The sequence below is a fragment of the Lipomyces oligophaga genome (assembly GCF_038497815.1).
Source record: "Lipomyces oligophaga strain CBS 7107 unplaced genomic scaffold V1516scaffold_8, whole genome shotgun sequence".
In the NCBI taxonomy this organism is placed as follows: domain Eukaryota; kingdom Fungi; phylum Ascomycota; class Lipomycetes; order Lipomycetales; family Lipomycetaceae; genus Lipomyces; species [Lipomyces] oligophaga.
Genome location: NW_027117792.1, coordinates 107,256 through 129,460, shown reverse-complemented (window position 1 = coordinate 129,460; position 22,205 = coordinate 107,256). Strand labels below are relative to the sequence as shown.

At 44.5% G+C, this 22,205-nt stretch overlaps 11 protein-coding genes across 11 annotated transcripts; 7 read left to right on the top strand and 4 right to left on the bottom strand.

Moving 5' to 3' along the window:
• The first annotated feature begins 382 nt into the window (after positions 1 to 382).
• Positions 383 to 2,513, top strand: V1516DRAFT_548873 (uncharacterized protein). Its single transcript, XM_066919197.1, has one exon. The coding sequence runs from the start codon at positions 482 to 484 to the stop codon at positions 2,273 to 2,275; it is 1,794 nt and encodes a 597-aa protein (XP_066775286.1). The 5' UTR covers positions 383 to 481; the 3' UTR covers positions 2,276 to 2,513.
• Positions 2,514 to 2,551: 38 nt separating this feature from the next.
• Positions 2,552 to 3,963, bottom strand: V1516DRAFT_680797 (ESCO1/2 acetyl-transferase-domain-containing protein). The gene has a single exon (XM_066923156.1). It carries the CDS (start codon positions 3,899 to 3,901, stop codon positions 2,753 to 2,755), a length of 1,149 nt encoding a protein of 382 aa, XP_066775285.1. The 5' UTR covers positions 3,902 to 3,963; the 3' UTR covers positions 2,552 to 2,752.
• An 878-nt stretch (positions 3,964 to 4,841) lies between these two features.
• V1516DRAFT_666324 (Tat binding protein 1-interacting protein-domain-containing protein) lies at positions 4,842 to 5,707 on the top strand (the record flags this gene model as incomplete). Its single annotated transcript, XM_066920738.1, has 4 exons — positions 4,842 to 5,214; positions 5,259 to 5,329; positions 5,386 to 5,580; positions 5,651 to 5,707. The coding sequence occupies 4 exons, from the start codon at positions 4,842 to 4,844 to the stop codon at positions 5,705 to 5,707; spliced, it is 696 nt and encodes a 231-aa protein (XP_066775284.1).
• Positions 5,708 to 6,622: 915 nt separating this feature from the next.
• V1516DRAFT_697201 (uncharacterized protein) lies at positions 6,623 to 9,025 on the top strand (the record flags this gene model as incomplete). The annotated part of the gene is made up of 4 exons (XM_066924076.1): positions 6,623 to 6,689; positions 6,808 to 6,929; positions 6,986 to 8,555; positions 8,706 to 9,025. The coding sequence occupies 4 exons, from the start codon at positions 6,623 to 6,625 to the stop codon at positions 9,023 to 9,025; spliced, it is 2,079 nt and encodes a 692-aa protein (XP_066775283.1).
• Positions 9,026 to 9,666: 641 nt separating this feature from the next.
• On the top strand, positions 9,667 to 10,798 carry V1516DRAFT_697200 (PITH domain-containing protein; the record flags this gene model as incomplete). Its single annotated transcript, XM_066924075.1, has 3 exons — positions 9,667 to 9,763; positions 9,837 to 9,960; positions 10,039 to 10,798. 3 exons carry the CDS (start codon positions 9,667 to 9,669, stop codon positions 10,796 to 10,798), a joined length of 981 nt encoding a protein of 326 aa, XP_066775282.1.
• A 20-nt stretch (positions 10,799 to 10,818) lies between these two features.
• On the bottom strand, positions 10,819 to 12,227 carry V1516DRAFT_680784 (Zinc/iron permease). Its single transcript, XM_066923155.1, has one exon. The coding sequence runs from the start codon at positions 12,142 to 12,144 to the stop codon at positions 10,945 to 10,947; it is 1,200 nt and encodes a 399-aa protein (XP_066775281.1). The 5' UTR covers positions 12,145 to 12,227; the 3' UTR covers positions 10,819 to 10,944.
• A 2,941-nt stretch (positions 12,228 to 15,168) lies between these two features.
• On the bottom strand, positions 15,169 to 16,395 carry V1516DRAFT_548553 (uncharacterized protein). Its single transcript, XM_066919196.1, has one exon. The coding sequence runs from the start codon at positions 16,254 to 16,256 to the stop codon at positions 15,387 to 15,389; it is 870 nt and encodes a 289-aa protein (XP_066775280.1). The 5' UTR covers positions 16,257 to 16,395; the 3' UTR covers positions 15,169 to 15,386.
• Positions 16,396 to 16,841: 446 nt separating this feature from the next.
• V1516DRAFT_680775 (type 2A phosphatase activator TIP41) lies at positions 16,842 to 18,094 on the top strand. The gene has a single exon (XM_066923154.1). The coding sequence runs from the start codon at positions 16,937 to 16,939 to the stop codon at positions 17,855 to 17,857; it is 921 nt and encodes a 306-aa protein (XP_066775279.1). The 5' UTR covers positions 16,842 to 16,936; the 3' UTR covers positions 17,858 to 18,094.
• V1516DRAFT_680774 (uncharacterized protein) lies at positions 17,849 to 18,891 on the bottom strand. Its single transcript, XM_066923153.1, has 2 exons — positions 18,111 to 18,891; positions 17,849 to 18,060 (listed from the first exon to the last, which is right to left on the bottom strand). Exons 1-2 carry the CDS (start codon positions 18,846 to 18,848, stop codon positions 17,896 to 17,898), a joined length of 903 nt encoding a protein of 300 aa, XP_066775278.1. The 5' UTR covers positions 18,849 to 18,891; the 3' UTR covers positions 17,849 to 17,895.
• A 196-nt stretch (positions 18,892 to 19,087) lies between these two features.
• Positions 19,088 to 20,110, top strand: V1516DRAFT_697195 (micrococcal nuclease; the record flags this gene model as incomplete). Its single annotated transcript, XM_066924074.1, has 3 exons — positions 19,088 to 19,139; positions 19,245 to 19,548; positions 19,675 to 20,110. The coding sequence occupies 3 exons, from the start codon at positions 19,088 to 19,090 to the stop codon at positions 20,108 to 20,110; spliced, it is 792 nt and encodes a 263-aa protein (XP_066775277.1).
• Positions 20,111 to 20,356: 246 nt separating this feature from the next.
• Positions 20,357 to 22,124, top strand: V1516DRAFT_547973 (uncharacterized protein). The gene is made up of 2 exons (XM_066919195.1): positions 20,357 to 20,935; positions 21,008 to 22,124. Exons 1-2 carry the CDS (start codon positions 20,603 to 20,605, stop codon positions 21,800 to 21,802), a joined length of 1,128 nt encoding a protein of 375 aa, XP_066775276.1. The 5' UTR covers positions 20,357 to 20,602; the 3' UTR covers positions 21,803 to 22,124.
• The last annotated feature ends 81 nt before the right edge of the window (positions 22,125 to 22,205 follow it).

Here is a 22,205-nt window from a genome sequence, read left to right as displayed (position 1 = left end):
TTTTGCTGCCCTGCTTATTTCTCCTTCTCCAACTACTATTAAAACCAGTTAAGTTCTCCTGAGCTCTACAATTAGGGTTTATAGATTCAATTACCCTAATCCGATGTTATGTTCTACATTCGTCCTTTGCTTCAGACCCAGAGGGAAATTGTTCAAAGACAGATTTGCGAGGAATTCCTTTACTCACGAGACTTTTGTTTCAAATAGCAAGTATCGACCAACTAGAATGGGAATCTTGAGTATTAGTCACTCTCTTCATGACTCTTGCATAGCCTTACTATGACTCAATAATGCGGCCACTGTTATATCACGTGACTCAAAGTGACAAAAATGAATTGATACTACAGAAAAGCTCCACAGAGAATTTGCGTGGGTTTGACAATCCAATATTCCAGAATACTGATCGGTGAGGTAGCTAGTTATTTGCCTGCTGGGGAAGAAGAATCACAACAGAATTTTAATAAGCGTATCGAATGTGGTGATGGCAAGCTCAGCGAGCGAAAATGCTCCGAAACGAAAGCTAGAGGATATTGAAATCGCTTTATATCCTCCGCTTGCCGTTCGACGCAATGTATCTAGCGATATTTGGATACCATGTTTAGAATGCTGGTGTTCGATTACAAATTATTTCATAGAAGCAGCGTCTGTGCCAGATGCCGGATTGAGCCCCAGTTTGATTAGTTTTCTCAAGTCATATGTGTCGTTGAAACGAGACGACGATGGTCTCACGACGAGCCCTGAAGTAATTATCGACGAGGAATACAATGAGTACAGCGATCCGAAGTCAAGATTGTTAAGACACAATGTATTTAGGCTGCTCTATCGGCAGTATATGCATTCTGACAGTGTCAAAAACCTGGACATGGTCTGGGGCTTTGTTAGGTTGTATGGACAGGCTAATCAGGCCGCTATTCAAAAGTTGATCAAGCATTTGGGGTTTGCTAACAGTTTGGAGAGTGATTTGCGAATGACAAATAAATTGCAAGCATTTATATTGAATCGTTTGGCTTCGGGAAGTTTTAACATCCCAGAGCTACAGGCGGTGCAAGTTCTTTTGAAAGATTCGGAGATCGCGATATCATGGGTCACAATGTCGCTTTGGATACCCAGATTACGTGATATCGTCGCAACTGCAGGTTCAAATTCAGCGCAACTGGTTTCTCCAGCGGAAGCAGCATTAAAATTGGCGTTTGTATCGCTTGTTAGTCTGGCATCAGCAAGTCCACAATTAGCAGCTAGACTTATCAATGAGCTTATCCAGCAGCTTCCTTCCCCGACCTCTGTCACTGCTTCAGAGCTGATTCCAGCTTTAGTTATTCGAACACCGATGATTAAGAGACTTCAGTCCATTTCAACTTCACACGCAGAACAATCTACGTCTGGAGGTCTGAGTGGGCTAACAATCATGCTGGAGACGATCAAACTGAGGCTACCTCCGGCAGTTGTACATCAAGCATCGGAAATTTTCCGCAATACACAGAACCCTAATTCTCGCAGTTTCAAAGAAAAGGTAGACAGACTTGCGCATGTGATGGCTGTTGATGATATATCGTTCGCAGATTTCAAAAAAATCCATGAAATACAAGATTTATTTCCTGACGAGTCTGAAGAGCGGATCAACGAATTGCTCCGAGATATGAACGGTTCCAGCGAGCTGGTAATTGCATATCTTGTTGAAAATGCAACTCAAGCAGTAATTCAGGTACCTGCCGATCAAGACTCCGCCGATGAGCAAATGACTCGGGATATGCAGACACTGATAATTGATGATCAAAAGGACGAGGACGATGATGAACAGCGAAGATTTGATGAACTGGATTTCGCTCCTGGATCAATTCATTTTGGAAAACGCGATGTAAATGCTGACGGCGTGCTTTCACTGCCGAAAACTGATTCTGAAAAGCAAAAGATATTCGATGTACTTCAACTGATGTATGACGAAGATGATGATGAACGTGATGATACTTATGATGATATCGATGCAGCTGCTTTGATATTTGATAATCCTGATGCTGGATATGGAGATGACAGCAAATCAGGTTCATCTACTATCGAAGCTCCAGATGATCAGAATGAGAAATATTTATGGAGCATTTATTCTTTGAATGAAGATTCTTTCACGACCAAGCACCGCGGAACGAAAGCTAGAGAAGACCAGAAACGACAGACTGGCTGGTCAGACGAGCAGATTGAAGGGTGGGCCAAAATGATGACCCGCGATGTAAGTTGTCCTCTTTCTGTCGATGCTAGATTATGGCTAATTTGCGCAGCCTAAGCGAAAGAAACGGTTGGAAGCGAAGTACGCATTTACGGGCAATAAGCCATCACGTTCGCAGCCAAGTGATATTTTGAGTCAACCGACAACGGAGGATGAATCCAGATCCAGCATGCAGATCTTGAATGCTACCGGCAGCAGCCAACTTCATGTTAAGACTAACATCAGAGCACCTAATCAGTCCTCCACCAGGAGTAGCAAAAATAAAGCAGCTGATAATGCTTCAATGATCGATTTGAAACCATCGGCTGGCTCTTCCACTGGTACATCCGTTGGGGCAACCAGAGGTCGTGGAAGTGGTGGACGACCTAAAGGAGGATGGAACCGTGACAATCATAATCGCAAAGACCAACGAGCTAAGAAGTTTAGAAATACAATGGCGATTTCTGATCCTAGTTGATATTTAGATATGCATGGAATTTATTAAATATATATGTACAATAGCAATAGCTGTAGCAACTTCTTCGGGAGGGGCGTCTATAGTTGTTCGATGTAAACTTTTATTTTCCGATTCGTTCGAGCCGTGTACTTTGTGATATTTCCTGGACGGGAATCTTCAATCTCTAAATCTGCTATGTTTGAATCTTTCGTGTCCAACTTAATCTCCTTGTCCGACATGGGTAAACTACACCAACGGAGGGCCAGATTCGAGCCACTTTCCGAGGGCTGACTCCAAGCCATTTCCGAGCTCTCAAGATCCATGCCAAATATGCAATTTTTGCGGACCACATCGAGTAGGTTGTATGCGATTCCAAGTCTTCGAGCGGTGTGTACTGTGTAGATTCGCGAAATACCGAGGTAAGCCGAGACAGGTATCGGCGTGCCGGTCTCGTCGGATAGAAGGCGGCCCGAGTCGGTTGCCATATAATAGGCAGATAGAATTTGCTCTGTGATTACGTGGCCAAGGATCACGGTACTAGATGTTCGTTTTCGCTTGTCATCTGACTTCAGAATTCGTTGGCCAACACATATGTAAACAGCAGAAGACTGCGGACTGGACACTGTAGTTGGCTTGAAGGATCTGTTGACCAAATCAGCAATTCCTTCGTCGGGGGCAGTCAGCTCGACATTGCACAAACGCATAGCCGCTTCTATCGATCGCTTGAGTGCTTTATGTTGCGACTTAGAGAGATCCTGGAGCCGAAATTTATATACTGACACTCTCTGCTTTGAGGAGGAAGACAGAATATCAAACGAAGCCAGTGGAGTATAACTCCGTGGAATGAGAACTTCAACTCCTGAAAGCGACTGGTCGTGGAACTGCTGATGCAATTTCAAATCATCCGGCGCAAACGTATCGTATGACATACAACATTGTGAGCAAGTGATCCGTTGAGGCTTTGAGGATAGCAGGAGATAGGACTGCGATTTTTTGCTGTTTGACTTCGGCGTAAGTTCAGATGAAAGCTCATATTTTCGGCGCTTGCTTCCACAAAGTGGTGATGTAGGCGGAGAAGAATTCAAAAGTTGATTATTGAGAGATTGGGCAGACAATGGCGAAGAGAGAGAACTAGACGAAGACGGGTGTAGCGGTTTCCGGCGCGACTTGTAAGTCTTCTGAGGAGCAAGTCTCTGAGGTGGAGATGATGCAAAGGGAATATTCTCTTTATTCCGAGAACGATCCATTTTGTGTCGTAGAGAGTTTGATAAGAGGTGCGACAAAATATTTTGAACAAGATCTTGATCTTGCTCTTGATCAAATAACAAACGACAAACAAAGCGCGCGCTCCCTACGCGATCAATACGATCCACGTGTTCACGTGATGTGCTCCAGGATAGGTGCTTCTGTTGACAGACAAAATACACTAATCACGCAATTGATTTGAAGAATTAAAATTAGTGTTCATTGTCGAACTATTAGAAAGCAAGTATTTTGGTCTTTTATTTTGATGGAAGCACAAAGCATCTGAAGTCTGGGAACAAAAGTTAACGCGTGGCTTGATTGCCATCGAAGTTCTACGCGTCTTCGTCCAACTATTTCTGAGGAAGCTTTTGATCCAATATTATCGGGTAAGAAGCTATGAAAATCTAATATATGAGTCATTTTCTACTACGTGAGGTCTGTGGTGGACGTAGGTTTACCATAACAATTATGTGGAAGATCTGTAGCAGATCTGCTGTATGTGAAATCAGATTCCTTTGCGATCAAAATCTGTACAGATAAGAATTACTATTCACCAGCCTGTACTCAATTTTGGGATCAGATCATTTATGCAATTCAAAACATGAATCAAATCTCTATTTTTTATTTATATCCAAGATAGTCTAAATAGTATATACGTCTGTAGCTTACAAGTACGGCAAGATGCTAACAGTTTTTCATATCCAAACTGGACATAACTATATAAGGACAGACGACCTCTTTAGTAGCATTTTACGGCACCCGCAAAATATCTAGAATTACAGAAATAAAGAATTATTTTAAAAATGGCTGTGCTGCGAGATAGACGTTTCACAAAACGACGCGAGAAACCCCGACAGAATACTACAAAGCGGCGAGATAAAAGCCTCTTCCCGTAAAATATCTGACGAACTCAGTGACCAAGAATTCTGGAGATAAATAGAAATGGCCGTAAGAAAAGGAAAATTGCAGTCTGCTCAACCAACAGATCCAGCAGATTCTACTGCGGGAACTGATGAGGTCAAAGTGCTGGAATATATGATTGCACAAAATCGACCATACTCCGCGATGGACGTATTTCAAAATTTACACGGAGCCATCTCAAGACCGAATGTAAACCGGGCTCTAGCTACGCTTGAACAACAGGGTAAGCTTGACAGCAAAACATTTTCAAAACAGGTCATCTACGTCGCGAAACAAAATCAGATTGAACCTGAAGAAGTGCAAATGCAGGTCGACAATCCAGCTGGAGAGTCAATCGAAGAAATTAAGGCAGAAATACAGTTGCTCACGGAATCTATTAATAACAAGAAGATATGTAAGAATATTTTATTGATCGCCAGCTTAGAAACTGACCAGCAGGGAGTGATAAGTTGTCGAAAACGCTTGAGACAAGTCAACTGGCCAGCCGGGATCAAGAGCTGGAACATCAGGTTAATATATAGCATATCAAAGCCAGCGAAAAAGATACTGATTTGGGTCGGAATAGATAGCAGAGGCAAGAACTAAACTTGCATATCTTCAAGAAAACTCGCGGAAGGGAACAGCGGCTTCGTCAGAGGAATATGACAAGATCCAAAAAGAATCAGAAACTATGCAAAGAGAGTGGCGATGCCGACGAAATATGTTCATGAACATGTGGAATATTGTGCAGGAAAACGTCATGAACCCAACCGAGTTATGGGTATGTCATCACTAAATTCAAAGAGGCTAAAACAAAGTCAAATACAATCGCCATGGACTAACGACCCTAGACGGACCTTGACTTGGAACCTGATAGTGCGCAAGATCTTCTAGTGCTGAAAACTTGAAAACAACAAATCAGCTAAAAACTGACTGATAGCGCGATACTACCGAGAACTCATTCTTATCAGTTCTGATTTCCCTGTTACCATTATTCAGCAGCATAGACATGGATTAAATAGCATCTGGCTAAATTTAAAGTCTTAATTAGTCTTATTTCTTGCTCTTTGCTATTCTTTGGATAAGTAAAAGACGCTTAATTTATATCTCAATTCTTGTTCCACGTTTGTCTCAATTCCCATTCCATTACTTGATTGACTAGTCCCGACCCCTTCTCTGCCCCCGATTCCAACCTCCTCTGGCATTCCAGATTCTTGCCGATCTGCTCCTAGATCAGCAGCCTCCGATTCATCATTCTGCTCTGGGTAAGGAGCTCACGTTTGTTCGAATTTGGCCTAGCCTCTGGCCCTGTCTCCATTGATTACACTTATTGATTGCTACTGCCAACACTGCTCTTGCCCGCCACGAACTGATCTGCAATCCTTCGTCTCTGTCCTGTCTCCATCGCGGCGTCAGAGGGTCTTTCCCCTTTAGAAAGCCCTAACCTCGTCCGTCTGGCTCCGACTAAGTCGCTTCTCCACTGAGTAATTGCGACAAAGAATTACTTTGGTGGAAAGCTGCTTTTGCCAGCATCCGCTTTGCCACGCTTTAAACTTATCGCTGCGTCAGTTCAGTTGCACGCTCTACTTGCACTTCCCGCAAGTAAGCTCCAACAGTCCGCCCGGATTGCCGAATTCTATCTAAATACCTGTTTCCGCCGCACCGCTCCTGGAACCTGACATCCCATTCCTCTCTCCCCCGCGACCTTTCTTACTGTTTGCTCGGTTTGCGTCTCCACACAATCACAGGCATATTCTTAGTGTCCACACAGCTTTTTTTCCTTCTTGCTTTTCCTGGTCTGCGGATCCTGTAGCGTCGCAGCGATGATCCAATCACAATCTCAGTCGTCTGCGGCCTTTCTTGAGGCATCTCGCAGCCCACCTAGCAAAAGTGCGTGCGTTCTCTATCCAGCAAGCAGGCTTGACTGATCGGCAACTAACTGTCGATTTTGCTGGTTGCGATTGATTCGTATTTCCTTTTTTTGCGCTCTCCATTGACTTTTTTTTAGATCTTTCGCATGTTCCATGTAAGTTCTTTCGACAGGGAACCTGCCAAGCCGGTGCTACTTGTCCATTCTCTCATTCGATGGACTCTCAGCTGGAGCAGGCCCCGTGCAAGTATTTCCAAAAGGTAGTAATTTCACAAAGTTTGGCACTTTTATTGAACCACTGGGCTCACAAAATTAGGGAAATTGCAAATTTGGTGCCAAATGCGCTCTGGCACATATCCTTCCGGATGGTCGTAGAGTCAATCACCGGTCGCTTCCTCAGCCCTTTGTGCAACCGGGACTCCAGCTGGGTGCTCGCAATATTCTTCCCGATATCTCTACAAATGCCTACGCAAATAGTCCTTCTGGACTTGGTCGTTCACTCCAGCAGAATCGCTCGCAAGCTCCTTCTTCATCAGGTTCTGGCCTTCAACATCAACACCAACAGCACTCATTGCCTCTCTCGCAGCAGCTGCAGCAGCAGACTGCCCAAACCTTACAGTCAGTTCATTCTTCGCAAACCAAACAGCCTAACCAAACGAAGGATGAATCAAATGACTATTTTCCGAAGGCTAATGGGAAACCGTCTAATCTTTCGTCTGCCTTTTCGTCACATAATGCTGACAACTCGACCCCTCCTGATCTGTACTCCACTTCCAGCACCAGCCAGCAGCGCCCTCTTGCTGCTTTGGATACTCCATTTCCTGCATCGCTAGAATCCAACGAGATTTCTTTTCTTGCTCATCGTGGGCCTATTGCCTCGTCCGTGCCAGCAAAGTTTGGCCTCGAAATTGCATCGCCTTCTACATCTGTTCCACAACAGATGGGTATGAACAATAGCTCATCTAATGCGCTGCGATCACTATATGCGTCAGCTTATGGTGCAGACTCAGGCCCGTCGTCGTTTAAATCAATTAGCGGATCTGGGCCCATAGGAAGCAAGCCTGCTTTTGGACACCATGCGGATGATGCCTTTTCTTCGTCTGCTTCGTCTCCTTCCGGCCTAAGCTTAGCGGCTGGAGCCTCTCAACGATCGCAGCAGTATATTGGTCAGCAGCAGCCTCAACAGTCAGCACAACAGCAACAGCAACAGAACGGCAGATATTTGAATGGTCGTGCTCCAAATGGGACTAACATCAATGGTCAATCTCGTCGAGCAATTTCAACTTCATTTCCTGCACAGTCTACAATCTGGCGCAGTCCGGGCGAATTAGATGATATGAATTCTTTATTGGCGACGAGCGCTCATGGAACAATGTCTACCTCGTCTTTGTCTACCATGAATGAGACATTTTATGATCAAGACGAACAGTTTGAGGAGGAGTTTGTGCCGTCATCGCTGAATGAACTTTTGACTCCATTTGAGCGGCACCGCCGTGGCTCTCGTCATGATGAGAATTTTAATTCCGGAGACATGGCATCTTCGTTGAGAAATGGTGCAATTGGGGAAAGCTTACACTCGTCGTCCCCACGTAATAATGGAATAGTTATCAGTGAAAGTCCACGGTTTGGACAGTTATTTGGAGCTCAGTTTTCTCAAGGGCAATCAATTGGGTCAATTGGATCAGTGATGTCTTCCAGTTTCCGCGAAGGGAGTAGCGCGGTTGCTGGATCACCATTACGGTATGCATCGGCTTTCGGAAGCAACGAAGCGGGAGCTTTGTCGTCTTCACCAGTAGGCGCAAATCGACCGAGTTTATCATCTGAACGTCGCAATATCTCCAGTGGACCGCCTGTCTTGCAGCGAACACCCAGCGGTCGATTCCCTGGTTCGCATATGATCAATAATGACGGAGAGGAGTCTGTTGACTTCAAGTATTCATCGTCTGCACAACGGTCTTGGTATGGACCCGGAAGTGCGCCGCGCAGCGCATCGAACACGTTTTCGGACGGGTTCATGCTGTTCAAGACATCTGAAGAGGGAGTGGCTACAACAACCGAATCTGGACTTGGCGTTGGACTCAAGAGTGAAAGTAGTACAGCTAGTGGCGCTGGAGATGAGGAAGACGAGACCCAGTTTTTGATGGATGAGGAGCAAGTCGATGTATCAATTCCTTCGAGCGTATCGAAATCTTCCCAAGCTGATGGGCTTAGTTCAGGCTCAATTGTCTCGACAAATGGAATGAGTTTAACTGGTGCCAGTGGTAGAAGCGGCAGAAATGGTGACAAAGGGCATGATGGCAACACCTCGGCGAAAATTTCGCAAGTTCAAGAAACGCTCTCGGAGCTTAGTTTCTAGACTGAAAGAGAAAACATAAGATTTTATTGATTAAAAACGGACGGAGTTAAGTTCTAATTTTTGAATGCTGATCGAAAGGAAATGTAGAGAAAAGTGTTCGCGTTCTGTTTGAGGTAGATTTTGCAGTGCCTTTGACTTTGGAGTTGGGAAATCTGATTTGATTATGGTTTTATTTATAAGTGTTTGGATTCATGATATAACTAAGAAGGTTTCGATGTATGAGATGTATTTTATTGCTATTTAAATAATATTCTTGAAAACATGGTTTTGCAGATATTATATGGTATTGGTAGGAGTTTGGATAGTAGTATCCAGGATATATGGTAATAATAGAGCCTGAAGGGACCAAATGAAATGATATGAATTAATAAAACACTTTCTTATACTGAAATTTTAATTTCAATTTCAATTTGAGATGCGATATAGAGATTAATTCTTATAGTAGAAATAGATACGACTGAAGGATGTATGTTGTTGATCAGCGCTTAGTCAGATGTAAGCAAGCAGTTAGTACCGATGATGTTTGTAATGGGAGCAGACAAGAATCACATAGAAGACAAGACACAAATTAAATCTTAGGTAATAGAGAGGTCTAATATTGTAAAAGGACAGAAGAATAAGGAAGTAAGGAAGGATCTGACATGGCTGGGGTTATCAAAGTGATCACGAGTGAAGAAGAGTTTGGATCGCTGTCACAGCATGGATTAGCAGTTGTTGATTTCAACGCGACGTGGTGTGGTAAGTAATAACAATATTATTGGTGTCAATACTGAGCGATGTTGAATGAGCAAGATGCTGACCAGATTAATAGGCCCGTGCAAAGTTATTGGACCACATTTCGAAGAACTGGCGCGAAGATTTTCTAATGTCGTGTTTGCGTCTGTGGATATTGATCTGAATAAGAGTATTGCTGGTCGATATAAGATCACAGCAGTGTAAGTATTAATATTTCTCTAGGCTGGTTGCGGTGAAGTAGATCGAAATGAGGATAGTTTGAGGCTAATTCAAGATAGTCCATCTTTTTTATTTTTGAATAAGGGCAATGAAGTTGCGCGAGTTCGAGGCGCAAATCTGGCACAGATCACCAGCGAACTGCAGAATTGCTTACACTATGCCAACACTGAAGAATCGAGCAATTCAGGAACGTCTTCAGCACCATCTGCGGATGTAGTCAGCGGAGGTGTATCGTTAACGTGGAAATCGCTTATTCCTACAGGATTTGGATCGATCAATGACTCGATCGATATGTCATCTCTAGAGGCGCTGAACGTGGAACCAGGCCGAACAGGCACAGATCTACGGGAGAGCGTGAAGGCGTTATTTTCGGAGCCACCGAAGGAGGCTGCCAAACAGGCCCAGATCGTTTCGGATGCTGATTCTCAGGTGCTTGTGTATCTGCAATTCATGAACGCGTCAAAGGTTCATACGATCTTGGTGCAGACTACGGTTCCGGGCGAAAGTGGAAACAGTGAAGAGTCAAATATTCAGCGACCAAGTAAGCTAAAAATTTGGACTAATCGACCGTCGATTCTTTCTTTCGACGATGCAACCTCGTCGCCGCCAGTTCATGAAGTCGACTTGCCTGCTCCGGACGAAAACGGATGGTCGGTAGTCAAACTACGGTATGTAAGGTTCCAGCAGGTTTATTCAGTCGTTTTATTTTTTGAGGGTGATGATGAAGATGACCCGATCGCTATCAATCGGATTGTTTTCATCGGTGAAAAGGGCGAGAAGCTCGAAATGGGCAAACTACAAACTCATAGTCATGAGTAATTCCTCCATTTAGCCGAATCTATGAATTAATAGATTGAATTGATTAATTGATTAATTAGGCGTAGAATGCATTTGAATCATTAATAGATCATGAAAACAAACCATTCAATCTAACGAACAAAAAGGACGATAAATACAAAATTGAATCAAGCCCAACGACCAAGAAGCGCCATAAGACCAGCACCAAGACACATGATGAAAAATGCCAATAAAACTCGGGACATTGGCGCTTTATTCATCTGAGACGAAAACAAAAACTCATGAGCCATGAGCTCGACCAGACCAGTGTAAATGAGAATACCACTTGAAATGGAGTCAAAAATGCCATTCGAAATAAGAGCCTTACGAGAAGCATCGTTGTAACTCTTGCGAACTCCAAGGCCGATGGCAATGGCAACGGGAGTCGTCAAACCGTACGCAATACCCATAACAATGGGGACCCATTTGCGATTGGGTGCCCATGGCGTAGAGGCTAGACGACTGCCCAAACCAAGACCCTCAAAGCCCTGGTGAAACACAAGAACTACATAGAGAACATTAAATTCATCGCCGGCAATGGCAAGCGAAAGACCAACGAAAACCGAGTGAAATATAATACCAAACTCAAGAATAAAAATTGCAGCCAGCTGTGCAGAGAGACTCTCAGAGACGGGGACAGACTGTTGCTCGAGATCTTTGTTAGAAAACTCAGAATCATTCTTCTCCGAGTCAGGCAAACGAATGGCGTTCGGAACCTCGACTCCAGTGTCGGAATCAATATGATCGTTGCGATGCGAAAAATGTTTATCATTGGTGTTTGTGTCTTCAGCAGGACTAGGAATGGTTTTGACAGCTGCTGAAGCAGAATGGCTATGAGATTGGCCGTTTGCAGTAGCATCATCGTCTTCGTCATCTGAGGCAACAGGTGCACCCGAAAACGAACTGAAATCAGCGAGTCGGTAAGTCATGACCTCGATGAAGAAGAGAATGAAGATGGAAATTAAACAGAACGCAATAGCATATGGATAGTCTCCCCAGCCGCCGCCGAGACATTCATCTCCAAGAGCGTCCATTGCAGGCTCAAGCAGATGCACAAAAGCAGTTGCAATAATTACACCAGAGCCAAAGAACTTTGCGATGAAGTAGAACATCTCGGGAACGGTGACACGCGACTGCTTGATCAGAACAGGGAACAGTGCACCCAAAGTAGAGGAGAACATGATCACGAATATGGACGACACTCGCACACCTATCCGACCATTGTAATCGTTCGAGGTTGCGCACTCTGGAGTCGCATCGGAGTCTGAGTCGTCTCGGACTGCGAGCGCAACCAGATGTGGCAGGAATTCTGAGATGTAAGTCGACATGGCGGTGAATGTGATAGGAATTTCAATACTACTACTACCGTCCTGTAGATTGTGTATGTCGTCTGTGTATGCCTCTTTGTCTGTGTCTGGATATCTGTTGAATATAAGTGCAATCGCCTGCTCACGCAGCTGGGTCTGCGAACCTGGCCGTCCCACAAGGTTCCCACAAGGTACTCGCGCAGAAAAATTGACTGTCGTCTAACCCATTTCTCTTGACCTTTGGCTTTTTTCTTTTGTTAGTAATCGCGTCCCCGACCACCGTCAACCGGCGTCGACCGTCGACCGTCGTCCGCCAGAATAGCGCTTTTTCGCAGAAAGTAACCAAAAATGGTCGAGCGCCCTGTCTCCGCGAGAACCTTGCAGGTCTCAGCCGCAGGGATTTTGCCCTTTGGAGACTAGTGCGGCGTGTGTGGGCGCCGAGGGGCTCGAACAGCGGTTACTGGGACCAGACGAGCCAATGTGCACGCGACCAAAGTAAGCTGGCGCGAGCGGTAGTAGAGCGGCGAGAGCGGCCAGCGCTAGATGCGGTGAACGAGGGTATTATGAGGGAACCTGTCGAGAAACAGGTTAGTTGAGAGATGTCAAGACAGACAAAGTATGTGGAGCAGATGAATGACAATGAAAAGTAGACAATAGCGGAGTTGGACAGCGAGCAAAAGCGCGGGAATTGTTATCCAAATTAGATGCGCGCGCAGTTGCACCTTGTAGGTGAGGATTTTATTACTACCTTGCAGTTATGCGAAGATTGATAATTTATGATATTGCACATAGAGCTCTTGCGAAGAGCGGAATTGATATCCTTGAGACAGATCTACGATCATGTAAAATTACAATGAGGCAATCAGACAATCAGACAATCAGACAATAAAGAATTTGATATAATGGGTTGGCTATATCTCGTGAGCTGCCAACCAGCTGACGAGCTGTCAGGTCGCGTTCCTTATACCTGACAAGATCCTGTCCGGCTTGTTGTTGACAACTACGGTTTTCGCTGGTGCAGTTCCCCAGTACCTTGTCAGTACGGTCAACAGGACGTGCGTCGACATTGTCTTCCGAATCCTCCTCGACATCTGTAAGACCCACAATGTTTCAATGCCACGATGGCCACGCTCTCCACGACATGTCGGGATAGTTCTCGGTACTTGGAGCGTACCTTGAAGGTTGACAGGTTCCGATAACGACACCGTCGGTGGACTTTGCGTTCTTGGCCATCGATTAGTCCGAATTCAGATCAAATTTTATTAGTCCAAAGACGAATTTAGTATAGTAATAACAGTTTCTGTCGGCCTACTGCGCACAAACTTTAGAGTCAAGGTTGCAGAAACGGATACTATTCCAGAGCAGGCAAATGGGACTGTTAAAACCGACATCGGCGTATTGTAATCGAAGTAATATTCGGATCAAGTCCGCTTGGCAGTATACATCGATTTGATTCAAGTAAATTTTTTGTTGCCGTTGGGCGCTGATCTTGTCAATAGAATTCATTGTATGAGTTGCATGCAGATCGTTCGGATATTTCACGACGTTGCTACTGTATTCCTACCTGTCTTGTCTTGGATAGCAGATATCGCAAGCTGTCTTAGCTCACATAGTCTTCGGACTAGTCGTATGATGAGAAATCGCGACCAGCATAGGTTACAGAGGCTTAAGAACAAATCATAAACATTGTTATTAAATAATTCTCTCTAATCTCGCCATGCTAGCTCAATAACAGTATTATCGCATTTAATACAGCTGATAATTTTGTTTAGCTCTTTATGTACTCCACAACAGACAGATTTCTGATGGCACTCAGACCGAGAAGGTTTCTCTGGTTGAAGTTACAATGTCAGTTCGATTTACTTTCTTCGTAAACTTGTAATTGTTCTGCATATCTGAATTCGGATTCTCTTAAATTTTCAAGATCAACAAGTTTTGAGTAGCTGTAAATTGTTTCCAATTCTTGCAATGTTTCGAACTTCTCTGCTAGTCTCGATGTCGTAACTAAAAAACGTGGGAGTGGTTATGTAACTCTATCTGAGCGCAGAGTCTTTCTGACAAAAGAGAAGATTGGTCAGATTATATGTCAAGTCTACAATTAGATATACGAATAAACCAAGTTTCTAGTGAGAAAATCTGCAGTAGATCGATCCGCAACAGGTTTACCAATACAGATATGACTGGATTTTTCATGCTGAGGAATCTGTGGTGCGATATGAGCGACAGATCCCAGCCACGGATTTTGATCTCCATTTCAGGATCCTCCACCTGGCCATTGAGTATTGTTTGAAATATCCTCGTGCTGTGTCGATAACTTCTTGAAACCGTAGAACGAATACTTTTGTTGATTTATCATAAACTGCCTTTTCATGTTCTAAAACATTTCAAATCAGCAAGAAATAAATAAGTTGAAGTACATTGGGGTGATGCAATTTTGCTAAATAAAAAAGCAAAGCTTGGACTCTAAGCAGCATCTCCTCGCAGATCTAATTATACATAAAGTTGATTCGGGCAGTTAACATATCTTGCAGACCCTCAGATGATAGAATACATATTCTTCAGCGCAAAATGCACAGATAGCCATGCATAATGCCGGTACCGACCATCACAAACCACTCAAAAATCTGAATAGTCCCGAAAAAACCTGTAATTTCAACTGCTTGATAATTTCAAGTCCAGACAGAGGGGAGAAGGAAAATCGTGTTTATAGCTCAATTATAAAAGTACTAATAATTATCCGAAACTTGAATCTGGCTTATACTCTGACATATTGCTCTTTCAGTACTGCGCAGTTATATAGCAATGCCAGCTATTCCGGATGGTGCTGACTAATGAAATGTAAGTGGCTATCAAAAATATTACATAATAATGCTACTATGTTTACATAATACACATATTTGATAGTCGAAGGGTCTGTTATATTATACTGCTCTAGATGTACAGACAGACTCCTAACTATCTATCTTCAGCGCAATAGGAATTGTAACTACTCTATTTTTCAAGGTAACAACACATAGTCGAGCAGTATATGCCATGATATACGGCATAGATTCTGCGCTGATTACCGTCGAAATCAGGGTCCACCGATGAGCTGTACGCCACAGGGACTGACCGGCCTGGCCCCGAACTGAACGTCTATAGAATTTGGCTTACGTATACCCGTTGTATATGCGGGCACTAATAGAAGGCTAATACAAGTCAAAAGGAATTCATTAGAGCTCAAAAAGCTCAGACTAGCTGAAAATGTTCAATAGGCTCAAACACTAGTTTGAAGGAGTCGCAGTGGTCGCAGTGGTCGCAGTGGTGGTAGTAGGGGCTGTGGCACTCTCAGAAACAGGGTCCGCAGATACAGGAGGAGGTGCACTGCCCGTGATGGCAATATCTTCCGCCTGAGGCTGGTCGACGGCAGAGCCGTTTGGCTTGCCTGTGCGAAGATCTGCCAGACGACGTGCCTCGTGGTGGATGTCCTGAGCCGACTTAGATGTATCTTTGTAGAACTTGCGGACTGAGGCGCCGGCCTTACTATCGAGAGCACGATCAAAATACCGGTTCAGGACCGAGTGAGTGCTCTGAACATGTTCACGGATACCATACTTTTGGTCTGCTTCGTGTGCTGTTGAGCTCGCACGTTCAGAAACGTTGTATTTAGTGTCGATGTCTGTCAAAAACTTGTTGAACTTGTCCGAAAATCCGTGCTTCTTGTCAAGATCAACAGACTTCTGGATCGCCTGGTCAGAAAGCTGGTAACCGTGCGACAAGATTTCGGCAAAAATCGTAGTCTTGGGCTTGTCTTCCTGCGCAATCTCGTGCGGTCCTGTGACGACGGCCGGCGCCGACGTGCCTGTTGCAGCGCCCGACGACGGTGCTGGAGGAGCAACGCCAGAGTTATCGGGCTCGATGATCAGCTGGCGACTGCCCAGCTGTGTGTCGTGGAGCAGTAGGGCAGTTTGGGCCGCTGAATCCTGAGAAAAGTGCACCTTGGCTGCCTGGAGCTTCACATCCTCCTCACCCGGCTTTGTCGACGTGGCCGGCACAATCTCGATCGACGAGATCGTTCCGCAGAACGAGAAAAAGCTCTCGAGCTGCTGTTGTGTGACGTCGGCAGAGATGTTTGTGACTACAATTGAGCTCATTTTTCTGAAAAATTTGATCGAGTCCTATAGTGGTCTAGATACTAAAGAACTATAAAATGCTTTTAAGGGGAGGATCTGCTTGTCCTTTATATATAGTCTTGCTCAGTCCTACGTGCTATCCGCTGTACAGCCTCGAGCACCTACTGCCATCACATCTCCACAAATTAGGAGGGTCTCGGGCCTTGCCCTTTCTGGTTCCACTGCCTCGTAGTGCCGTGGCTGTTCCTGAAGCCTTGCGCCATCCCTGCCATTCTTATTTTTCCAACTCAGAAGTATATTTAACTTATGCATATACGTATATATTTCGGAACAATATTAATGTTAATATTAAGGATCATATTATTATGATTAGGCATAGTTATATATTCCTTGAATAAATATATTACAATCTACTATTAAATAATTCTCCTACCTTGCGTTACATAATTTCAGTTCATGCACATCACAAGTACGTCATCTCATCTGAACACGTGTAGACCATTCGTCCTTTCTAATATGTAACATCTTATGTAACATAATCATGTGATCTACTGTTCACGTCTAGGCATCAAGAGATCAGATAACTGCAAATGATGTTGGAGTAAACAGAAATTACTGGATAATATCGATTTGATAAGACTTGGGTCCAGATCAATCCGAAATACGCTAATTTGAATCCATTGTCTTGCAATCATCATAAAATGGATTTGATAGTCGACGATTCCAATCCAATTGGGTCTGTTTCGGAAGAATTAGAGGAAGACTACGACAGTCTGATTACTCGACTACCATCCTACGACCCAGATCCGCTATACAGGCTACATCCAGCTACAAGCAGTGTTCTGGGACAGCCAGCGATTTCTGCTTCTGGCTGGTCGATTTACACCTCGAAGCGGCCGATCATGAGTGCGTCCGAAATAGAGCGGGCAACAAGTCGGATCGAGATTCCTATGCCCGAAATGATTTTTGGTCATAACTACGTTGTCGTAAGCCATGACTTGTCTGGATGGAGTCTCGGATTCAACACAGTCGACGCTTTAGATCTCGTCACAAAGCATGGAAACCCGCAGGGTGGACTAGTCCGGGTATCGTATTCAGATGCATGGATGAAAGACAAAGCGAAATCGTCAGACGAAGTCCATCAAGTCGTCAAGCCGTTCGACTGGACGTATACGACTCCATATTGCGGAACGCCTACTCTAAATACAACCAAATTTACAAAATCGACTGACAGCCTACCATATGATCGCTTACGTCGCCCAGACCCGATTCTATATTTCGATGATATCGTCCTGTTTGAAGACGAGCTAGGCGATAATGGCGCGGCATTATACTCTGTCAAGATTCGAGTCATGGCCGAGAGACTCTTACTGCTCGCCCGTTTTTTTCTTAGAGTAGATGATGTTTTGTTTAGAGTTCGGGAAACGAGACTGTTTGTCGAGTTTGCTGACAACACAATCCTGCGAGAATATACTATCAAGGAGGGTCCGTATAGCACCATAAAACGGAAAGTGCCGGTCACAGCACGCGACCACGGCCTCTACCTTCGAGACCCGGACTGGATTTCACAGGCGCTGCCTGTAATAGACTCATTCACAGAGCGATCACAAATATCCAGTTAACAATATATTCAATTCTAGCACAGTCCAACGCACTACTTTCACGCTTTCACGCTTTTCAGAATATACTCAGCTGCCTGCAGATCCTCTGGCCGTGCATCTTCTTGCTCCACAATTTTCTCCAGCTGTTGTCGTGCGAGTGTCGATAACATCTTATATAAATCCTTATCGACGTTTTTGCCGAGGTCGAGCAGTTTTGAACTTCCCTAGTTTGGATTAAAATAGAGCGCAAATACGGCCATATAAATCTACATACCACTAAAACTCCGGACCATCCTCGTACATAATCATCACATAACTCAACAGATCTTAAAGCAAACTTGACTGCCTCTGCGTACTTCTCCTCTGTTGAGACACCGCCGGAACCTTGATCTTTCAGCGTCTCTGCGAATTTCATCGTCACCTCCGCGATCCATGCGTTAATATTATACGCCAGAGGGAAAAGCAGCAGAACCTCATGTAGTGCAAATAGTCCCTGCGCATACATGCCGACATCGATATACGCCTGAGCTAGCTCGGCCCAGGTCTCTCCATCAGAGGGAAACGTGTCAAGCACAGTATTGAGCTCTTTGATGTATCCTGCATTGAGCGAGGCCGAAGTGGCAGTCGCTCGCATAATCGCTAGTCTTCGCTTCGTTGCGCCAAGCTCTGTGTCTGGCCGCCCGTTCAAATAATCAAGCGCTTTGTCGAAACTCTCCGTGGCCTCAATTAATAGTGCCTTCATGACACCGATTCGAGGAGACGACTCGCCAAACCGATCGCTCAACGTCGTCAACACTGTAGCTGCCTCATTATCGTGGCATGTGATTAATGCAAGATAAAAGTGCAACTCGATGAAGGAGTATAACTCAGTAGAATCGACCGACCGAGGTTGTCGTCCCGCAATTATGAAATTGTATGATTGTGTGTACAGTTCCTCAACCTCGTCCTTCGTCATCGATAGAAACGAGGAAGTCTGTAATGCTGATCGAAGCGTTTCAATTGCTTCTGCCATTTTACTTATTTAATCCGATTTATTGAATTGTATTGGATTCCGCAGATCATTTATCATTACTATCATAAATATTAGATACATCTTGACACGGAAGACTCAAAGTAATTGCGGGTCTAGTGTCTAGCCAATGTATCGACACGCTGTTTTGACCTCGCACTTTAACTCAATTGCGGACTATTACGAAATTAAGGTCAATCCATGGTGCGCCTGATCTGTGGTTGTTTATAGTTGCATAATCTATGGGGTGGTGGTGGTCGAAATCAGGCTCCAAGTCCGATTCTGGACAGGATGGTGGATCTAAATCAGATTCCGTTCCGAGCGGGCACGGTCAATTAGACGACTTCGATACTCAGAAGTTAAAAGAATATTTGATCGACGAGATCAAGGCGTCTGAAGATTTATCTGCTCTTACATCACGATACGCTGGCGATGACGACAAAAACTATAGCATCTTCTCTCTGCGTACCTTCGTCGAGTCCTGTGCTGTTACGACAGTCATGTTGGGTTCTGTTTACTTATATTCTCGGTACCTGAAGCGATTTCCTACAGCTATGGACATTCCGCGGAGGTTTATCGAGTTTAACCGTCCTATTAGAGGTAGAATTGTTTATGTTGGCGATGGAGATAATTTTAGGTTGTTCCACACCCCAGGTGGAATGTTTGCCGGTTGGAACTGGTTACGACGCGTCCCTTATGAGCAGTATTGGCTGCCTAGCGTGATTGCCGCTGACCAGAACAAGAAATCGATGTCAAAATGGGTCTATAATATATTGACTTCAGGCTCTAGTCCCGGAAAAAAATCTTCCACAATCTCCTCGGCAGCAAGAAAATCAAGTAAAACTCAAAAACTATCAAGTAACACGATCTCTGTACGTCTGTGCGGAGTTGACGCGCCTGAAGCTGGTCATTTTGGAAATCCGGCTCAAGAATACAGCGCCGAGGCTCGCCAATGGTTGACGAATTATGTTGTTGGTAGACGGGCCACAATCAAAGTGTTTTCTATCGATCAGTATCATAGAGCGGTTGCGAAAGCTACGATTTGGACGTGGACAGGTCCCAAAGACGTCTCTGCAGAATTACTACGCGCCGGCTTCGCAATCGTGTATGAGGGACACCTGAATACGTTTTTCGGGTCTTCAAGAGCTGCTTATGAGACCATTGAAGCTTCTGCTCGGCGGCGCAAAGTGGGAATGTGGGAGTCTGGCAAGATCCTCGAGACTCCAGGAATGTACAAACACAGAATCAAAACGAAGAGTCCTTAATCTCGATATTTCTCATCTCAGAATAGACACTAGGAAGGCTAAGATCTCTTAATTTTTAGATCATAATTCAAGGCGCTCTTATAATTGCATGCACCCATTCAGGCGAGCTTTCCGCGCGAGTGCGAGGCTCATTTAGGAAACTCGCATTTGCTCACGTAACGTTTTATCAGCCAAATCCGAGCCGTTTCTACCTTTTATTGTTTGTCACCTTTGCAGTGCAAATGACAAAGAAGAAGTAAGCAGACGCAAGAAACTTAACTTGAATTGCTGACTTATTGATGCTGTTGCGCGTATGCTGGTGATTTACCCTTTTCTTGTTTGGGTCGAGAACTCGCGCGAATGCCTCGTCTGGTGTGGCGCGATTGTCATGTCCATACAATGCCAGTCGACGACCAGAAAATATATAAGGAAGATGGAGAGACCTCTGCGAGCTGAGACTTCTTGAAGTAGCACTCTCCGGAAGTCACAGATTGCCAATTATCGATTTTCGACATGTCTGCATCGCCTAAGCACATTGTCATTATTGGTGGCGGAGTCTATGGAGCGAAGTTTGCAGAGCATATTATTAGCCAGGCAGCGTCGATTCCGGTTCAGTTCACAGTCGACTTAATCGAGAAGCGTGATAAGTTTGTATATTTGCCGACTGCGTTGCGCAATTGTGTCGTGGATGTCACCGGTGACTGCGTGAAATCCTACGACAATCTTTTTTCTGGTCCAGATCGACCGGGCAAAGGTCAACTCATTCGCGGAGTAGCTGTACGGATCGATGAGGATCAGCGAGTTGTTTTACTTGAAAACGGGGCTAAGATTCCATACGATGTGTTGGTAAGTTTGATTTTGACTCCAGAGTTGGGGCGGGACAAATGGTCTAGAAATATGCTGACATGAGATTTCAAGATTATAGCTACTGGACAAAAATGGGACACACCGCTTGCACCCAGAAACGAAAATGTGGCCGAGTACTTTTCCAGTGTACGAGCAAACGTGGCAAAAAGTAAGAAGATTATCATCCTCGGTGCGGGTAGCGTGGGCTGTGAGCTGGCCTGTGAAATTAAGGATCGATACGGGAAAGAAAAACGGGTTATTCTTGTTCAAAAAGATCGGCTACCGATGTCAGCGCACTACTCCGAGCGGTTCCGTGCGAAGCTTGCACACATAATGGACCAGCTGGGAGTTGAAACCAAGTTTGGCTACAAAGGAGTAGCCAACACTGACGGGACTGTGTCATTGTTCAAAGACGGCGAACCAGCTGAGCTAGTCCAGGCCGACCTGGTTTATGAGTCGTCTCGCTACAATCCGAACAGCAGTTTTGTGCCTGAACAATGGATTAATGCTAAGACGGGCGCGATCAAGGTTCTTGACACGTTTGAGGTCGAGGCCGCGACGACGCCGGTGTTTGCTGTCGGAGACGTAAATTCGTTCCCGGAGGTCAAGCTCGCACTACATATCAATGGCAATACGCTGCCGGTGTTGACTGATAATGTGAAGAGCGTTCTGCAGGGTAAGCAAGTGGACAAGATCTACAAAACCAAGCTTGACGCAATTGCGCTCATGCTTGGCTACTCGAAAGCCACAGGAGTCATAAAGACTGGTACCTTTGGTGATATAGTCTTGCCTGGTTGGCTCGTCAAGAGAATGAAGGGTCAGGATATGGGTGGTTCCAAAGTTGATCTAGTTCTTGGAATTGCATAATGCTGTTACCGTTACCAATCTCTTGAGGCTTAAGGTTAAATATGTTTAATTATTTTGATGTTTGATTTTGATTTTGGTTGCTAAATACTACTTATTTAAAACGTGGCTAGACGGAACTGAATTTTCATACGGTTTTGTATCTACATAATTGCATGCTTGCATAATTTTACACAATTTTAAATTCGTTGGGTCATAGAAACTACAGTTGTACATTTGATCAGATACTAAGATTCCTTCTGTGTTTGGATGTCTTACAATATGTATATAAGGCTATGCACACGTGATTTTTAGTGAGGCTCCTCGAGCTTACCCCGGGTTAATGAAAATTATTGAGAAATAATTCTTCCGAAATTTTGTGAATTTCACCTTCAAAAAAGGTTTATTTGAGTCCTGAAGTTGATTA